This window comes from Sapajus apella, unplaced genomic scaffold (genome assembly GCF_009761245.1).
Source record: "Sapajus apella isolate SASKATOON/1434 unplaced genomic scaffold, GSC_monkey_1.0 scaffold40, whole genome shotgun sequence".
NCBI lineage: Eukaryota > Metazoa > Chordata > Mammalia > Primates > Cebidae > Sapajus > Sapajus apella.
In genome coordinates, this window is record NW_022436980.1 from 18,564,940 (window position 1) to 18,579,950 (window position 15,011).

Sequence of the window (15,011 nt, forward strand, 5' to 3'; positions counted from 1 at the left end):
GTGGGCCCTAAATTCAGTGGTAAGTATCTTTGTAAGAGATGCACAGAGAGGAGACACAGGAAGAAGAAAAGGCCGTGTGGAGATGAAGTAGACGCTGGAGTTAGAGTGCCACAAGGCAAGGAACACCGGGAGTCATTCGACGCTGGAACAGGCAAGGCATGAATTCCACCTGGAGCCTTTGGAGGGAGCCTGGTGCTGCCAACATCTTGGTTTCAGAATTCTGGCCTCCAGAACTGTGACGAAATGTTTTTCTCTGAGTTAAGCCACCACGTTTGTGGTTGTTACACAGTCCTAGGAAACCGATATAGTTGAGAAACTTAAACAGCAGAACCACCTTAAAAAAGCGTTTTCTGAAAGCAGGAAGGAAAACATGAGGTGACTCATGATTGTATCTTCAAAGCTGGTTTCTATACCATGGGATCCAACACTGCATACCTTCATCAGCTGCTAGTTCATCCCATAGGCATTCCAGCAACCCATTCTGTTACCACCATATGGCGACTGCCCAGCCACAGCTCCCTCCAGAGTCTGCATTCCCTAATTAATTTAGACAAAAATTGTGCTAGGATCACCACATATAATCTGCCAGAAGCCCTGAAAACCCTGGAGATTTTGATCCAGGAAGAGCGGGATGGGGCCTAGGCATTTGCATGTTTAACAAGCTTCACACAAGGTACGAATGTCCACCAAAGACTGAAACCTTGAACCTAGGGCACTCAGCAGCAGCACCAAACTCTCTTGGACTGATAGGTAAGGGGAATGGTGTGATAGAGAGAGCAGGGAGCACAGGCCAGAGGACAAGGAGTACAAAGAAGAAAGTAAGACACATTTTGAGAGGACTCTACAATCAGCCGGGCCCATGCCTGTAATCGCAGCACTTTGGGAGGCTGAGGTGGGCAGATCACTCGAGGCCAAGAGTTCGAGACCAGCCTGGCCAACATGGCGAAACCCATCTCTATTAAAAATACAAAAACATTAGCCAGGCGTGGTGGCACGTGCCTGTAATTTCAGCTACTCAGGAGGCTGAGACACGAGAATTGCTTGAACCTGGAAAGTGGAGGCTGCAATGAGCCAAGATCATGCCACTGCACTCCAGCCTGGGCAACAGAGGAAGACTCTGTGTCAAAAAAACAAACAGAAAGAAAACCAATCTTACTCCTCCTAGAAATGTGCCATCCATGCAATATTTCTGGGTCTGCACAGACTCCAAAGGCTGGAAGCATAAAAGTACTTCTGTATTAAGTCATAAACTGTATGTGAATAATAAAAATATTTACACACTGAAGAATAAAATACATCAAGAAAAAATAAATTTTACAAAGTCTTTAGGAACTTTTAATTGAATGTCTACAATGCGTCAGATACTGTGCTAGGTGCAGGGCCTCTGATGACGAATAAGGCAGTGTCCCCTGTCCTCTCAAGGATTAATCCAGGGCACCAGCAAGAACAGCCAAAACCTAGTAGCATGGTTACAAGTAATCTCCAACCTTGTACCCAGACCCGATGTGAAAGGAATCACCGCAAATTTAGCCAGTGGCTGAAGCGGATTTCTCTGAGGTCATATTCAATACAGAACAACTGAGGTTATCAGAAAACGGAAGTTAGTGACCATATGTTTAAGAAGCTGACATTTATTAAAAGTCAGAGAAGTTTTGAGGAAATTCTCCTGTCCTGATTAAGTAAAAATATAGAAAGGATATTAAATGTTACTGATTTGACTAACAAATTGAGCTGGAAGATTTGATCTCTGACTCTTGCAGGGATTCCTCAATGAATATCAAACTACAGCGCTAACAGTCCTTTGCAAAGACAGACTGCCTGATTTTTTTCTTTAATGAGTCCAACTATGCCCATTTTTATTACCATGTCATCCATGTCATTGTGAAATCATGTGGCAGAATTAAATTCAGAACCATGACAGTCAATAATTCATTAGTAATTAATAGTATAAGTCTTCTTCAAAACATCGCCTCCCCAAACAAAACCAGTGACTCTAACCAGGATTGGCATACATTCATTCACCCATTTAACCAGTATTTTATGAACTGCTTCCATGTACCAGGCACAGTGCTAGGCACTGAAGTGTTAGCAATAAGCACACAGTCTTAGCTTCTGTGAGGCTTGAAGATGAATTCAATCAAGAGCCATTTCCCATATACCTGTGGCTAATATCATGAATCAATCACAGCACCCTCTCCTGACAAGCCCCTACGAGCCTGAAGATCTTTCTCAACTTGATACTGGAGAATATTACCAGAGGTGGAACACAATTTGAATCTTATTGGCCTTTCCAGATTCTAACTAAGCTATATGAAAATCACCTGCTATTCCCACAAACGACTGTCTTGGTTCATGCTGTTTCTTTCTTTCACCTGACTCTCCTCCTTTATATGAACATCCAAATCAACTTTTCAGAAGATACAGTTCAAATGCTCTACCCTGAATCCTCGCCAGTCTGAAAGAAATGTCCCCTCTGAATCTCTATACTTCTTTTTTAATGCTACTTAACATAGTCTACCTAATAAAGTACATGCCACGTCTCTCACGTAAGCATCTTAGGGCTAAGAAATGTCTCACGTCTTCACCTCAAATCATTCACATCTTTGCACACGCACACAAACATACTTGCTAGATCCTGGTTCAATTAATAACGACAGAATTTAGGATTAAGAGAGAAGATAGCAGCTCACTTATGTAAAGCTCACTGTAGAGCTATGTTCAGTGAGAGTTCATCATTTCTGCTGTTCTGGTTAACAGGTTGCATCAGCAAAGCAAATTACTCTTAAAATTTCATTATATGAAAGAAGAAAAAGTATTATTTGATGTGCAGAAATGAAACTGAAGTGGAAACTTGTGAGTCATGGTCTTCTGAAGGCTGTGAAGCCCCAAGTATGTATGTACACAGCATTTATGTGTATACACATACTTGCATTTTTCCAGGGAAAGGATTCATAGCTTTCACCAGATTCTCAAAAGAGGCTATCAGTTAAGAACTAGAATATATGTGCAGTAATTATAATGACATACTGACAGATATTGATGTGTTTGTTTTCACACATCAAAATGGCTTGCTGGGAAAGTGAAGAATCTTTTCCAGGTTTATATCCCTCTAAGGATGATCCTGGAATCTCCAAACTGTTTTTCCTGTGATTCACTGCTCCCACTTAGCTTGTTTTTTTCTTTTTTAGCATATAAGCATCTGAATGATTGACAGCATCTGTTAAACTTCCATGATATTTTCCGAACCTAACACACCTCTCTACCAGTACGCTTAGCAAATAGATTTTGATGTTAAATCTTGTATACCTTCAGGAAATACGTTCTCCAAAAAACCCAAATTAAGATATATTAACTAACTCAAGGTATTTAAAGTTGTCATTAATAGTACTTTTTCTACCTAGGGAAATATAAATAAGGCACCCGGAAAAGAAAATACAAATAAGACAAATAATATTAGTGAATTAGTTTATTTAAAACCGTCAGTTTTTCCAATGTGAATGGACTGGTTCATATCACACCATATTTGGAGATACAAGGTGATTATAACCAATGTGTCTACAAGACATACTGGGTCAAACAATGTGATCAATCCAAAGGGTATCTTTTAAAAAAGAATTTAAGTACTCAGCTGCAAAGATAAGGTAGTCAGTCACTAATGAGATTTCTCATTAAAAAAAAAAAAAGGTTTTTAATGAGTCAAATTTATTACAAAAACTTAGTGTGTAATCAAAGCCAAATGCATTCCTCAGGTATGCCAGAGTTAAGAAAAATAATGTTAACAGAATGTTATTTAAAAATATAACTTTTTCTGAATGATATTATATAAAACATAATGGCATATTATCGTCATTTGACAATAGAAAATAGGAAGACGTATTTCAATATTGACTTTTTGTTGTTTCTATAAAGGTAAAAAAAAAACAAAAAATTTCAACAGAACACATAAATCAGAAATTCTAGAGGGCAAGCCATAAAGAGACGTTCTCCTCAAGAGCATACAACTGCCAATCGGGCACTGTGGTCACTACTGCAATCCCATCACTTTGGGAGGCTAAGGCAGGCAGATGGCTTGAGCTCAGGGGTTCAAGACCAGCCTGGGCAAGGCGGCAAGATCACGCCTGTACAAAAAGTAAAAAAATGAGTCATGCATTGGTGGTGTACACCTGTAGTCCCAGGTACACAGGAGGCTGAGATGGGAGGATCACTTGAGCCCAGGAGGTCAAGGCTGAAGTGAGCCAGGATCACACTACTGCACTCAAGCCTGGGTGCCAGAGCAAGACCCTGTCTCGGGAGAAAAAAAAGTAAAAGCATGCAATTCCCTACAAATAATGTCTAATTGCAATGCATGAGAAAAAGCATCTTTACACTTCAAACATATCTTTCAGCCACTAAATGAACAACTCCACAACTCCCCATCTGCTTTATCTATAAAGACTTCATGATTACACAATAAAAACTCCTTAGAATTGTAAAAACTTTTTAAATAGCAAAAATTCACTTGTTCTTTTCTATTTTAGACTTATACATTTCAAATATGACCATGTTAATGACCAAGTATGTACAACAGTTTTAAGGACAAAAAGAACAATTATATACAGTTTACAAAGATCAAATTCTAAACATGGACACCTTTCATCTAGTCCAATGACTGAAGCCTCTCCAATGCCAGTAACTCCCAGGTACTGCATCAGGCCGAATGAAGCCTCAATGCTCTATTTACCGTTTTCCTTTCACATGCTTTCGTTTTTCTTAAAGAACCATTCACGATTTACTTTGCTTTGACACTGGCAATAGCCACATGAATAACGCTCTGTGCCACAAATCAAAGTCCTCTCCTACTCAAAAGCTACTGTCAATTGAAGGCAATATTACCATTCAGATCAAATTCAGATGTCTAGATCCCAGATACCTGGGTAGAAAATATGCAAATCTGCCAAGAGAAATGAGATATTCTTCTTGTTTTCTTTTAATATAACCCACTATATAATAGTGAACTAAATATGTTTGTTTCATAGAAACAACTTACATTTGCCAATACAAGGCAAATGGTCTATGTACAGATACATCAGGACTGCCTAACTGACAGTGAGTGTTGCTAGCCAGGGCTCCAAGTTAATGGAGCTAAGACGGTGGAGCTCTCTGCTGAATGGACTTTCCCTTCAGGATACGTCGGATCTGGAAGAGAAATAAATAAATTTCTGAGGTTTATTTCTTATGGCCAATATGGTGCATTTCCTTCTGAGCTTTATTCCTTTGTTATGCATGCTACGCTACTCCTATTATCTTGTAGGTATACGAAGAAATACACACAATACTTGTCAAGATTTTAAGGTGACCTTCAAAAATCCTAAACTCCTTTTAAAGCTTATTTTGGATCTCCTATAATAATCTTTGGGTCCAAGAAAGTAAAACATTTCCATTAAAAATTATCTGAAGCTAAAAATTTCCATAAGTTTAAATAACACCTAGGTTCTCTTCCCAATCTTTACTCTTGCTATTTGCGAGAACATTTAGTATAAGGCAGCAATTCAGGCATATTATGATATCTCACTCATCTTGAAGTCAGCCTCAACTAACGGGAACACAAAACCCACCTTATGATACACACAAAAGTAAATCCCTAATACATTCGAGTCAAAACAGCTGCCATGATATTCAAGTATTAAAGCATCTGCACTTAACTTCGTGGATCACAGAAAAGATCCCGGCTCACTCGGAGTGATTCATTTTATACCCCGGTCTGACAAATTTTATTTTCTATCTCTCAGCCTACAGCAGATTAGCAGCAGCAATTTGGAAGAAGGCGGACTGGGGTAGGGGGTACAACTGACAGCTGCTGGAAGGAAACACACGACCACAGGCTGACGATGAAAGGAAGGGAGAAGACCTCTACCTGCCCAAAATACACAAAATACCAAAGCAACAAAGAGAATAATCTGAAAACATTTAATGAAGAGTTAAATGGCTCAACACCTCAATAATCCCTGAGAGCATAGTTATAGGACTCCACAGACAGGGAAGTAGGAGCAAATACTGGGCGTAGGACTCGGCCTTTTATAAGTTAATGATGGTTCTGGTCCTTGGAATCTCTCTGAATATCAATTTTTTCAGCTGAAACTTGAAAGTTGCAAAGTTCTTCTAACATTAAACTATACACATGAAAACTCTTTACCAACTATCAAAAGACTTTACAAAGAGCTGTACAAATAGGGGCTACTGTAACATTGTGGTCATAATGACAGCTCAGAATGCTAAACTGCATTCCACATATTTTATTTTGTGATTAGTAAAGTATGTAATGACCTAGCCACAGCCACAATCCCCCTCATTCCTGCCAGGAAAGGATTTCCATCAAAAACCCTTCAAATTCTTAAAGGAGTAAGTTCTTATTTACTCATGAAACTATCCAATTCTCAATAATATATAAGCACACTTGATGAATAAAGCATTAATTCTGTTTAAAGTATAAACTATTTCTAGGTTTGAAATTACGTAAGTACCTTTTCCATTTTTTGTTCAGTATCACTTCGTAAATAGAAATACTTCTAACTATTGATGTTCCCTGAGCTCTTACTCCGTGCCTGGGACTATCGTGAGCACTCCACAAATAACAACTCATTTAATATCCACAATACGTGGAGGCACACACCTTACAAAACCAAGATTCTCTTTCCTTGGTACCTGCCGGAGCCTTTGTACCTTTCCTTTCCAGACCTTAAACCGTTCTGACTTACTCTAAACCTAAGTTTGTGCTACAGAAAAGACTACCTGACTAATCATTTTGAGTCTACAAATAAACCCTCAAATTTCTTAACTGCTCTGTTTCCAAAGGAAGAGTAACTCCAAGCTGCTGTGAGACACACACTGACAGAGCCCACCTGAAGAGCCACAGCTGGCCTTTGCCCTGCACGGCCTCAGCTCCCTTTTACGTTTCAGGCTGGGGTGCCAAAAAGTACTTCCTCCCCGTCCCATGCCTCTCACCTGTTCTCCCACAGGGCCATCAGGAACCAAATGCACTGGCTGTTCGTTCTCCAAGTTCCGAGTACTTGGGTCTGCTCCCTTCCTCATCAACAGGCGGACAGCATCCAGTTGTGTCAGCCGACACTGCAGGCTGGCAGCAACATGGAGGGCAGTGTTGCCATTGTACGCCTGAAGAGAAAGAATGCAACACCAGACATCAGGAAGGAGGAAATCCCGTGAAAGGAGCTGAGAATACTCGGAGGTGTACAGAAGGCCATTCCAACTCTGGTGTGGTTATTAAAGCTTTCTCAAAGTACCTTTGCATTCACAAAAGACAGGCAACTGGGCAGCTCCAAAAACAGGCGAATGAGTTCCAGATTTGCTTCTTCAGCTGCCAAATGCAGGGCTGTGCGGCCACTTTTGCGATCCTTGTCCAAGGCAAGAGGAGGGGGGGAAAAAAAGCAAATTTAGATACCATGCCTTGGAAAACACTTTTCACCCAGTCTCTCGAATGTCTCACTCAGCTTTGGAGGCTCACTTTGAATGTGCCCTTCTCCACAATGCCCTGCTTAATCCCAAGCTAAGTGGAATCTTTTATTCTTCTTAAATTTCCTATGAATTTGCTGACATGCCCCTTGTCACAACGTACCCTTTTATACAGAGTGGTCATAAAATGTAGAAAAAATAAATGATATTTTTAAATCCCGTGTCATAACATAGCGGTAAACCGTTTATTGTTATTCACCTGTGTTTCCAGACTTGATGGCCTCCCTGTAGACATATATTTAGCTGTATCTCTCACCTCTTTTACTAGACAGTAAGCCTCAAGAGTCCAAACAGTTTATGACTAGGCATTTTTTCCCCATGTACCCAGTGAGTAAAACCAAAATTTGAAAAGAATAAAATATTTTCCAGTTTAAAACACAGAAGATGAATTCTACATCCTACAACAATGAAGAAATCCTTACAAAAAGCCCTACCTTTATTCTCAGTGTATGAACACGGAAGCCAAAATGACAATATCAATTTCAAGCATTTTCTTTTCCTTCCAAAGACTAATTTCTTTTACACCCAACTGACCTTTTGGATAATAATCCACGGATTTAAAGCAAATCAATAAAACATGAAATGATCTGTTAAAATCTGGGCTTCTTAACCACCCATACATGGCTACTCTCACCATTAATTTCAAAAAAGAAAAAATGCAGTTTGAATCTGTACTTGGAAGCAAGGTCTTTTGCTAGAACCACTTTCTCCCCTATCCCATCTCAGACCTTTTCTGTGAACTTACCTTCGCTTCCACTGCTGCTCCCATTTGAATTAGGCACTTAATGGTATCAACCAGACTCTTATTCTTCAGTAAAAGCTCCTGAACTTCAGGTGAATGAGGCTGTTGATTTCTCTGGAGCTCATGGACCACAGCATTGTGGGCTATGACTGCACAGTGAAGAGGGGTCAGGCCTGGAAGAAAAGCATAATCAAGCAGCGGTCAGGCATCCCATCAGGTCTTTTGGTCCTTCTCTAATGACAAACGTTGAGGACGGCCTCTAACTCTACCTGCCAATGGGCTCCACCAGAACTAAGGCAGTCTGAATACAGTCCCTTCATTGGGTCTTGGTGCTAATTTTACCTACAGAATACTCTAGCTTTTATCATCTCCCTTCCTGCTTAGTATGATCCTTAGTGCTCTTCGACCTTACCGGTCCCCCGCTCTAAGGGCTCTGAATCTAATAAAGTTTCAGCTGCTTACCATCATAGTTAGTTGCCTCAAGATCCACAAACTGATTGCTCCCCACTGCTCCCTTCTGAATCGCCTGCAGATTTTAAAAACAGACATCTGTTAGCATCACAAGCTGCACAGATACCTAAGTATTAGAATCCCCAAGAAATGAATAAGTTAACTCAAAACAGATTATTGCAACAGGCAACCTGTTTCCAACTTCTAATATCCAACTCTATCTCTCTGGCCTCGAGGTGACGGAAGCTGCCTCTCACCTGAAGCACCTGGGAGTGGCCCTTCTCAGCACAGACATGCAGAGGTGTTCTTCCCCAGCAGTCAGTGGTGTTCACCTGCGCCCCGAGGTTCACCAGATCCTGCACGATGAGATGCTGATTGGCAGCCACTGCCACCTGAAAGGCACTCTGTGGATATTCAGAGAAAAAAAGTCATTTTAAACACACAATGTTATCGTAACAAGAAATATGAAACTAAACTGTGACAGAGGGAAAAACCCACATAGAGAAAATAAATCCTTTTAATAAGCAATCAGATACTGCAAGACAAGGAAACCAAAATAAGCCTTGGGTGTGGCTTTATTACCCTCAGTGTTTGGTCAAATAGCTACAAAGTTAATGTTAATAACCTCAAGGTTGATGGTGGCAAAAAGTCAATATCTCGAAGTTAATATTAACTAATCTCTCTGATCTTGAGCTCTGAGATGATCTACGCAAGAGGCTGGTCATCGTTCACTTCACCGTGACCCCCTCTTTGCCGTCTCAGACTCTGCCAAGGCCCTCACCTGCCCATTGTGCTCTTTAATATCCAGCATATGAAGTGCATTCATCTTTCTTGCAAGAACATAGGAAAGTGCCCTTCTCCCTTGGGCAACAGCAATATGAAGGAACCTGGGAAAAAAGGAAAGGAAAAGAGGTGAATTATTTGATTTCACTACGTTCCTCTTAAAAAAAAAAAAAAAAAAAAAAAAAAACCTTCCTTCAGCCTCCTTTTTATATATTGGTATACTCAAGTGAAACATTACAAAGAATAATCTGTCTTTCCTGCTACACTGATAATATATCCCAGTTGGAGCAGGATGAGTTAGGCTACCAGAAATAAGAAAAACAACGTCAAGCACCATGCTGATCGCTTTAAGTCTATTATTTTTAATACTCATAAAACTCCTATATGGGAGATATTATCATTTTCCATGTCAAGGAACTGAGACACAAGGAGGGTAAATAACTTGTCCAAGGCCACAAAGACATCGGGACAGATTCAGATCTACAAACCAACTCACAGTTTATCCCTCGTCATGATCTAATTGTTTCTGTTCTACAGACATAGTCTAAGCTGGTCTTCCAAACCCAATTACTCAAGAAGACACAGATATTTTTATCAATTTAGAACAGGTTATTTCTTCAGCCAAAAACAATTTCTGGGAAAACCCTTTCTTGATATATTAGCTATCACTGAGTGGCGCCTTCTGTCTACACTAGTCATCTTGGTTAGCCAACCACTAACTAAGGTATACCCTGGTATACCCTAGCAAAAGTCTAGGCTCACTATTCCAACAAGTGTGGCTTACCGAATTAAGAACATGACATAAAAGGACACTCACGTGTCACCATCTGCATCCTTTGAAAGAAACTGGTCTTGGGAAATATTTGCCAATTTGCTTTCCTCCTGCTCCACTTGCCACTGAAAAAATGACTTCCCTAACTGTGTGGTGTTCATTGGATTTCCAATGTTAGGGAATGGCAGTGGCATGCTGGAAGAGTCAGGGGCCATCTCATGCCCCGCCATGGCGTCACAGGTGCTGTTGGGCATCACGCTGAAGTTGTGCAAGTGGGCACCGTTTTGCGGCTGAACGCTGGAGGAAGTCTGAATGGGATGAGCAATATTCTCAGATTCCCCGTGACTACTCAGAAAGGAAACTAAACTTTGGTTTGGGCAAAACTGTGATTCTTGACCATCAAAGAGGTTTGGTTCATAAGTGGGGGACTGGGAAGGTCTGGAAAAAGGACTGTATTCCAGAGTGGGTTTGTGGGTGTAGTGTGGCTGCTGCTCTACGTGCTGGTTCTGTGGAGAATACTGGTACAGGGAAGCCTGGTCTATCATCTGTGGGGAGCCGCTGACTTGGAATGGCTGATATTTCTGAGGTGGAGAGAAGACCTGCCCTCCATGGAAGTCCTGACACTGCTCTGCTGGGGAGCTCTGGGGGACGACCGCAGGGCTCATCCAGCTAACTTGAACTGTGTTCAGGGACACGGGGCTGCATTCATTCTTAATGTTGATAATGTTCTGGAGCAGATCAGCACTGCTGTCCTGCTTGGGTTCACTGTGATGAACATCTTCCATGCTCTCCCCAGATGTTGGTGTTTGAGGTGGTGTCTGGAAAGAAAGAAAATGCAACTTGCACACTCACTTCCTTCTAAAATTATCCCAGGAGTAATTCCCAAGGGAGAGTCAGAGGAAAATGGTGAGATACTTACCAAAAATTGGGAATGCAACAGAGCTGGCCTTTTGCAAACTGGTCCATCAGACAACGAATCGGGCCCTTTCCTTTTCCCACCATACGATACTGTGTTCTTCAATTCTATACCCAAAAAAGGAATACAGCCTCTGTGATCATTTTATTTTATAAACATTACCCACAATTATATTATTTTACTCTGAAGCCCCAAAAAAATGATGAATACAAGTGACTCTTACCTGTGAACTGTTCTATGTTCACACCTTGTGTCTATTAAAAAAAAAGTTTCCAAGTTAGTGTATACAATATGACTTCCTCTTAATGTACATCAATAAGTAGGCTTATCTCCACCACCCTTTATAGCTTACCATAAATCTCTGATATGGTTTTTCTATCAATATTTATTTTCTATGTCAATTTTTATTCTGTCTTGAAACTTCCTCATTTTCACTTTCACCTTAGCTCAACGCAGGTCAAGATGAAATGAATAAGACCATTTGATTTTTTCCCCTTCTCGTTAAAATGTTCCATTTCAACTGAGTCCCTGACCTTGCCTTCATTTATTCATTCATTAAGTTTCTCTTGCCCACCTACACCAAGTGTCTGGTACTGGGCTAAGTAGTAGGATACGGCAGAGAAGACAAATATGGTCACTGTCCTACGAACTTTGTCATCTATGAAAAATTCCAAGTGACTTATTTGATGACCGGACCCAGGTCATCATAACCCTGACAGACTAACCCCTCCACCCCACCCCACACTCAAAACAGAAAAATGATGTCACCTTAAAATCTTGGCCGCAAGCCTTCTGTTTATGACTTCGGATGTGCAACAGGAGTTCTTTCACCGAGTTCTTTACCCGAACACCTTGAAAGGGGCCTCTGTGCTGCCTGCCAACCCCCACATGGGGCTCAACTGTTCAAAAGAAAACAAAACATACTCCTGGTTAAAGAGCTTCACAGACAGAAACGTTAATAATCCCAAAAGTACAGCTGTTGCCTAATGCATAAACTCCCCAAGCGGCAGACTGCAAAACCTTTCTAACTCGCTCCGGTCAATCAATGGCCTTGTGTGTCCCCAGCTCTGCTCAAGAGTCCTACGTTGCCTGATATCTTTCTCTACTGGGTACCCTAAGAAATTAAAGTTCATAAAAATGTGGTCAAGGATCCTCAGAGCCAATAGATAAACCCAAATCAAGCCTCTCCATCTCAGCTCCAACCACCCATGAGAATGGATCACAAATTTTGCCATCGTGACTCTCATAGCTCTGTAATTATTCTTGACTTTTGTAAAACCTCAGGGAGCAAGTGATAATGGTGCATTTTTAGCTTTTTAAACCAATGGTTTTACGTTCACATCGAAATTTTAACGTCTATTAATTCCGCTCACCTAAGAAGGCACAAAACAACTTCCGTCAAAGATCTCAATGTACCAAAACCTGACAATTAACAATGTCTTAGATTTATGACTTATTATTTCCTTCAATTCAACTGTGCCAAGAAAGCTGCTTAAATTCACCGAGCTTAAACACATTTCCACATAAGCACACAGGATTTCCCCTCACTGACTGTTTTTGGAATTACTTATACAGGCCTTCTAAGTAAAAAGGAAATCTGCTTGTTTCACTTTTAAATTCTGAAATCCACTTTAGCATTTAGTATAGAAACGCAGTACTACACTTCTGATCACTATTATGTCACAACCTCTTAGTACGTTTGTTGAAGACGAATTCACAAAAAGTCAGGAAATGAATAATTCGGCCACTCCATCAAGTGTAGAAAAAAATAAGATGGGACAAAAAACAACTCATAATTTGAACATATGTATCTATCATAAATACATGAAATAAACAGTTCGGTGATAGGGTAAGTGAAACATTAGTTGGCTTTATTTTTCAGTTTAGGGATTTCAAGAGATACCAGAATTGGCAGAATCTAAGATACTGCATTTCTCTGGAATGACAACAGTTAGTAATCCAACGTCACAGAGAGAAAAAAATGCAGTTTCAGAAATCCCCTGTGGCTGTGCGGTAAACCAAGGGCCTAGCAAAGTTTCCGCCAGCTGAAAGCCAAATGTGGGAGAAAAGGTCCTATACACACATTCTTTCTGGATCTGCTACACATTTAGCAAGCAGTGGTTTAAATCACTTTTTACATGATTTTAAATGACTTAAAATGAAAATGAGAAATCACTTTTTAAAATAAATGACAACCAAAACAGAAGAGTGGGAAACACCGGAAGGAGACGTTCTTTAAAAGATTCTCAACGTTCAATTGAGGCGCTTTTCTAGCCTACCCACAGGGGCATCCTGTTCCCCCCAGATTATGCAACTCGGTTCACTTAGAGAAAACTAACCAATTCGCAGCCGACAAAAGATAACATTACGTCTTTCTTTACGGCTAATCCATTTTTTTAAGGCACAGAGAACAAAAACAAGACCTCAGAAATTCTGGGCAGACTTCCGAAACTCGCCAAACTCGCCAAACTAAAGGCATAACTTGAGTTGGTTTTCAGCCCGGCTTCACCTTGATAACAGCAGTTTCTTTTCTTGGACAGTCAAATCTTTTCACTTAAAACTTCCATAAATACTCAGGAAGAAGTCAGTCATGACCTTTAACACAGTTCCCAAACCCTTATCCCCTAACTGCAGTCTTTCACTAAAATCGTTACAAGAAGAAAATCACACCTACATCAGACCCCAAATCTCATCACACTACGTTAATTATGACTCAACGAAGCTGCTGCTCAAAGAGTGAGCGATCTCCGGGTCATTCGCCCGGCAGTCAGCGCCGGGCTAGGCGTTTCCGAAGCCCCGAGGCCCGCGGGCCGGCGAGGCGGGCAGGCCCGGGCCAGGCAGGGCGCGGTCTCCCGGTAACTGCTGGCGAAGGTGCGCACGCCCCGCCGCTCAGGAGGGCTCAGGAGGGCGCAGGCGGGCGCAGCGGCCACCCTCCCCCTGGGAGTCCCGCTCCCACCCGCGCAGGCGCGCGCCCCGAGGACGCGGTGGTGGGGCCGTCGGATACCTGGCTGGCGCTCGGCGCGCGCGCCGCCTCTCGGCCGGGACTCCACGGCGCCGCAGGAGGACACCGACGAGGCGGAGGAGAAGTCGGAGGAGTCGGAGCCAGGCGAGCCGGGCGCCGAGGGGCCCGAGGCCGAGCAGCTGGCGTCCCAGGCGGCGGCGGGCGGCGACGCGCCGTAGAAGTGGGCCAGGTTGAGCGGGCTGGTCATGAGGTCGCAGCCGCCCGCCGCGCCCCGCAGCCCCTCTCCGCCGCGGCTGTCGTCCAGCAGCTTGTCCACGATCATGCTCCCGGGCTGCGCGCTCGGGGACCCGACACCTGCGCCACCGGCTCGCTGCGCGCGGCTGCCTCGCGGGCGGGCTCGAGGAGCTGTCGGCGGGCGCACGGCGCGGGCGGGTACGGGCGCGCCCCGGGGCGGCCAGGGTATTTAACCGGCCTCCCCGGAGCCCGGCCCGGCCATTGGCGGTGCCCGGGCCGCCTCCCCGCCCCTCCTCCGGATGCGTCCGGTTTCCAGTAAAATGTACAGGATGAGGCAATGCACCCTCCGCCCTCGCCCCGCCCGCCCGGCTCCGCCCAGACCGACCGGTTGTTTTCCTGCCCTTCACCTGGAAACCCCGATTGCGCGCGGCCTCCCGCCTCGGGACCCCGACCCTTGCGCGCGCCCGCCCTGCCCTCCAGGCCCCCCGCCGGGGAGAGGGCGCGCGGCGCGGGGCCCGGGGCCTGCAGAGGGAGGCGGGAGTCGGCGGTGGGAACCGGTCGGCCTGGTTCTTGGGGACTGGGAAGTCCTGGAAGGAGCGCGCCCCGCACCCCTCTGCCTGCCCTGGCCCGGGCGAGCTGTTAGCCC

The 15,011-nt window shown here is 43.2% G+C and overlaps 1 protein-coding gene across 1 annotated transcript; it reads right to left on the minus strand.

Annotated features, from left to right (window-relative positions):
* Positions 1–3,180: 3,180 nt before the first annotated feature.
* Positions 3,181–14,682, minus strand: NFKBIZ (NFKB inhibitor zeta). The gene is made up of 12 exons (XM_032299224.1): positions 14,174–14,682; positions 11,938–12,068; positions 11,393–11,423; positions 11,173–11,276; positions 10,299–11,071; positions 9,480–9,585; positions 8,956–9,102; positions 8,711–8,774; positions 8,252–8,421; positions 7,278–7,388; positions 6,982–7,149; positions 3,181–5,175 (listed from the first exon to the last, which is right to left on the minus strand). The coding sequence occupies exons 1-12, from the start codon at positions 14,451–14,453 to the stop codon at positions 5,122–5,124; spliced, it is 2,139 nt and encodes a 712-aa protein (XP_032155115.1). The 5' UTR covers positions 14,454–14,682; the 3' UTR covers positions 3,181–5,121.
* Between the last annotated feature and the right edge of the window lie 329 nt (positions 14,683–15,011).